At 37.0% G+C, this 4,990-nt stretch overlaps 2 protein-coding genes across 2 annotated transcripts in view; one reads left to right on the forward strand and one right to left on the reverse strand.

Moving 5' to 3' along the window:
• Smp_146700 (putative zinc finger protein) overlaps window positions 1-81 on the reverse strand; it is a gene marked incomplete at both ends in the record, with an annotated part of 22,252 nt that extends 22,171 nt beyond the window's left edge. The window contains 2 exons of the mRNA XM_018796589.1: window positions 1-23; window positions 57-81. The exon at window positions 1-23 is cut by the window's left edge and continues 273 nt beyond it. Of these exons, the coding sequence (XP_018651716.1) occupies window positions 1-23; window positions 57-81 (48 nt within the window). The remainder of the gene's footprint in view (window positions 24-56) is intronic.
• A 1,282-nt stretch (window positions 82-1,363) lies between these two features.
• The window catches only part of Smp_146690 (putative annexin), a gene marked incomplete at both ends in the record, with an annotated part of 27,878 nt that continues 24,251 nt past the window's right edge, over window positions 1,364-4,990 (forward strand). Inside the window, one exon of the mRNA XM_018796590.1 lies at window positions 1,364-1,459. Coding sequence (XP_018651717.1) covers window positions 1,364-1,459 — 96 coding nt within the window. The remainder of the gene's footprint in view (window positions 1,460-4,990) is intronic.

Genomic DNA, 4,990 nt, shown 5'->3' on the forward strand with positions numbered 1-4,990 from the left:
ATATTCAGCTTCTCCTTCCGTTGCTGAAGTGGTATAAACAAAAAGAGATCACCTACCGAAAGGGAAATAACCAGGGTCCATGAAAGTTGTTCGTGTTAGACAACATAACACATAGAAAACTAGGATAGCATGAAGAACAAATATGGACCAAGAGTAAGTTGCAGCGAACTGGAAGCAACTATTTAAAAGTGAATATTATTGGTATAAATTGTGTTACATGAAGGTGAGGTAGACCGCCGTAATACCTACTATAAGACTCCAGGCAACAACCGCTGGAATAACATCGGCAACTTTAGCAGAACACATCATATATCACATTTTAGCAGGAGGATCTAATCACCCGCTGCTTACACTAGGCATTATTGGGAGCGACCTTGAGGATTTGAGTGTAGTCAGTTCTTTCAATAACAAATGTAATTACGGGGTTGCTAAAGCTAGTTACATTCATGTTTGCAACTTGATCTTGTGTTAAGGTTTGATGTTTTCACATGAATTTAGTAAATCTGGTCTAAAAATATGACCGTTGTATATTTAAACAGTTATTTATAGTTAGTTTATTTTTTGAATAGATGGGTGTAATGCTAGGTAACTCTCTCAAATCAGGTGTTCTGGAAGTACTCAGAACTTTACTGACCACTGATCATTGAGGGAGTTTTATCAAGTATCATCATATCACAACATAACCTGGCGTGAAGAGCCTTTCTCAACCTATGTGGCTAATTTATAAGTCTTATATTTCGTTCTTCAGTCAATAATGATATATACCTTTCTGCCAAACCCTTGTCGCGCTTTTCCCTATTTTTCATTGACTCAGATTTGTAAAAAAAACACCTGGACAACTTTTATTTTTATTTCTGTTTTATCCCGTACATCTTCATTGGTAAGTGATTGGTGGTTATTCTTAAAGACATGTTAGAAAATTATACCTCATTTTAACGTGTAGCGATGAATAAATCCCAAAATACAATAGCTCCACAAGTCTGTGACATTTGGTGACCACATTAGTTCTACTGGACTCACCTAGTAAAAGGCGCTCGGTCACGAATCCGCATCAGATTACGAGTGGGTGCATCGTGTTACACATATCTTACGAACGCTCGCTGGCTTAAATTACTCACTTCTGGATATATATGTATATCGTACATATTCATTTTATTGTCTTTAACTAGTTTTTTCCTTGGGATGTTACAAATGCAATTTGTTTTTTCATTTTTAAACGAAGCAATGGATGAATCAGCATTCTGGAGAATATCCGGGACTTCACTACTGCGTAGTGCTCCATGAGAAAAAGGCGTCGCATATTCCATAACTAAGAAACCTATTTCCCTAACTTTTGAAGCTACTAAAAACTTGCAAACTTCACATGAGAGATCTTTCCAAGTACATGGCAGCAAAAACTGTAAATGGTGCTGGTACCATATCACACACTACAAAACGTCTTCAAACTGCCAAGGACCATGTAATTAATCCGACAAGGAATTTACCATTGCTTATTCTTCTACTATGACTAGTATTTACACCATTCACACCCTTCAGAAACAGTCATAGCCTGCATATGACCATATATTCTTGTCGCGGGCCATTGGGATGGTAAAGTGTGGGAGATCATGTCAGTGGTGTGTCGCTTGCTTCTCAGTTTTTTCCTATGTTGATCATTGTATTGTTCTGGTTGTTTGTGACGGCAACCCGTCATCCTTTGTTGTTATTGATCCTGATAATGAAACTTTCAGTGCGTGAGACTGAGAGTTTGTCGGCATAACTATGAAGCGGATTACTAAAGTCGTAGTTAGTTTGCCAACATTAGTGTACGTGTTCAAGAGTCCCCATTTTCTTGTGACTTCTGTTTCTTATGCACTCTATTTCGGGTTTGGTTAGCTTGAGCACTCAACATAAAATATTTTCCGAATGCAGCCCCTTAAGTTCGTCAATCTTGTAGGCCGGGTAGAAGTACCGAAACCACGGACAAGAGTGATTTATTGTGGATCCTTGTTATTATTGCGTAATTTGGATCCCAAACTGGTATAAGTAGACTCATCTATGTGATCAGACAGACAGCCCTTATAAAGTGCTATTGACTTACCATGCTGTCAAAGTGCAAACCACATGACCTCGTGGCAGTCTAAATTAAGTAGTTAGGGGTTAGCCGATATTTTTTAAGACCAGAACATTAAATATGAGATGTTTCCTACTTCCCTATTTTGTGTGGGCTCTGGATTGCGTGTTTCTACGTTGAATAGTGGAAGGTTAGTGTGTTTAACTTAGAAGCTGTTGCCACACTTGTTCAAGGCCCTCTGTAATAGATCTATCACAATGACTTCAAAGTCCTTTAGATAGCAGCACGACTTGTGGCTAATAAATGTATGATCATTTTACGTCAGATCACACTGATGCCTATCAGTCGGGGAAATTATTTGTAAAAGCTTTTATGGAATATATTTAGGCAGGTTATAGGATAATATACTCGTTTCCATGGTTTTTGTCTCCGCTTTGGCTACTAATGGCTTTCAACCTTTGACGTTAAGTATTCAGTGGCCAATGAGGATGAGCAACGACATTGATTGGGTGTTGCTCCATTGTGAGATTATTTCCAAACAACTGCATAATAAGAGTTATGGACTCATGTCGCTCAGACGTTTGTAACAATCTTGAAAATTTATTACTATACTTCACAACCAGTTTGACGCGATCGGAGCTATTGGAAAGACCATATACAGTACATAGTATTCATAAAATACAGTGTAGTTGTTACTATGACTTAATGGCAAAAGAAGAACCGAAAAGTGACACCGACAAAATCCAGATAGAGACGGAATGTATTTAACATACTAAATCATTTGGGCATTTGGGTGAGAAGCAGTTAGTTTGATATTTACATGAAGCATTTACAGCGACTATTGTTAAAGCAAGTAAGCAAAACGAATGGGTTGAAAAATGCATACAGTTGATCACAAACACTCATTCAAAACAATAGCTGCCGACAATTATTATATTGGAATGTATGAGAAATAATGTGAAACAAAATGACACTATTTTACCGTCACAAATCAGTTCAAATAGTATAAAAAAACCACTTACAAAATAAAATTGTCGTTCCTATCTTCACAAGAGCTTCCAACATATATTGGCGTTTCTCATATAACGTGGATTACTGCCCTTGTGTCTCCCAAAGTATTTAGGCTGTAAAATTAGTTTTTCAGATGGAAATCTTTTATACTCTGTATTTAAGCGAGGGAAACGAACTTGAATAACCAAACGCTGTGTATATAAAAAAACTTAGAGTTTAAATCAGGGGGTTCTAGAAACGAGGGCAAAAACCTGCTTTTTCCACTTATATCATAGCTTTTGTTTTATTATTTCTTAACAATTGCTCGTATAGTGATTTGGTGACCTTGTAAGCAACCAGCTGTTTGATACTTGGCTATGTAACTTTACGATACCAACTTCTAGTTTTGATTGTCAGATTACTATAATCTTAAGCCATTATAGTTTTTTACTGTTTTCTCCTGATTTTATGCTTAAATGTAAGTGGACTACATATGTTAACTGAGTAATTTACTCACTTTTTCTCGAGTATTTTTATTTCCTCGATTCTTTCACTCACTGACACGCACTCTCCCAGCATATGAGACGCATTTGGCCGATATGAAAACTCATCAGAGGCTGAGGGTTTCAGATACCCTTGCATTGAAACAGTCAGGTACTAGTTGATAATCCTTAAACGCTCTCCTATCAGACCAAGAAACTTTGTAATATCTAGTTTTTTGGTGAATGGTTACTTGATAGATACTAGATGCCTTTAGATCAGGATTATGAAACGCATGTCACAGTTTGTCATGGTAAAATCAACTAGATTCCCCACTTCAATTGATATTAACCTAACACTTTATGTATATCAATCGCTTTAGCCAAGAATTAATACGAGGGAATAACTAGTACAGAGCGAGATTTAATCGCCGATTTATTTCGTGGCAAAACTCGAGACTTGTATTCTCAACAAATAACTGGATGTCACTCTCTTACTCGAAATACTTGACTATAATTGTACCTAAGGTCAGACGACATTCATCTGACAAACGGGAAATATTTAGGATTCTTGTTGCTATGTTTTATGACTGATGTTTTTTCCGTATCACAGGGTAATTCTTACAGCTATTACGGCCAGCAACTTAATTTATGGTCAAAGACTAGAAACATCATAGCACCAAAGGCATCTAACAGTGGTCCATGACAAGATCGACAATTCCTCATAAATCAAATGTAACACACTATTTGCTTGGCCTCAGTGACACCACACCACTTTATGAAAATGACCTTATTTACAAATATTAAGATGGTTAATTTAGAATAAAGCCGACCGATAGCGTGAGTAAAAATGGTATTTTATAAACAAATGTATGTAAAATTACCATACATGGAAAGTGTAGCTGTAAATAAATCCCCAAAATCAATAGCTCTGTAAGTGTTTGGCATTGGATGCTGACCACATTAATTTTAGTGGACTCGTTTAGCTGAAGGCGCTTGGTGATGCATCCGTACCAGATCACATTACAGAATGGCGTGGGAAACATCTCCTACGACCATTAGCCAGATTAGATCAGTCACTTCTCGATATATTGATAACCCATCAAATATATCTTCCAACCTGCACGCTTCTGACATTTGATTTAACTGGGTGGGCGCGATTCGATTATCGAAGGTGTTACTGGTAAAGTGTTGTCAAACTAAAATACTTGTGGTATCTTCAAAAGCATGGAAATTGATTTGAAACTTCGGTGGGACTATAATTTATGGACGACCTTTGAGCGACGCTAGAGTGGCCTTGAGAATGTCCATCAAATTACTAGAACTAGGTATTCCAATTCTGATCTGTGTTACATACTACTTATGTCGACAGACATAAGTAGCATACACCACAGTTTTATCGTTGGTGTACATTGATGAGATATTAGTATTAGTTTGTGAACAGATTCACTAATTGTAATCTTAATAG

This window comes from Schistosoma mansoni, chromosome 4, assembly GCF_000237925.1.
Source record: "Schistosoma mansoni strain Puerto Rico chromosome 4, complete genome".
NCBI lineage: Eukaryota > Metazoa > Platyhelminthes > Trematoda > Strigeidida > Schistosomatidae > Schistosoma > Schistosoma mansoni.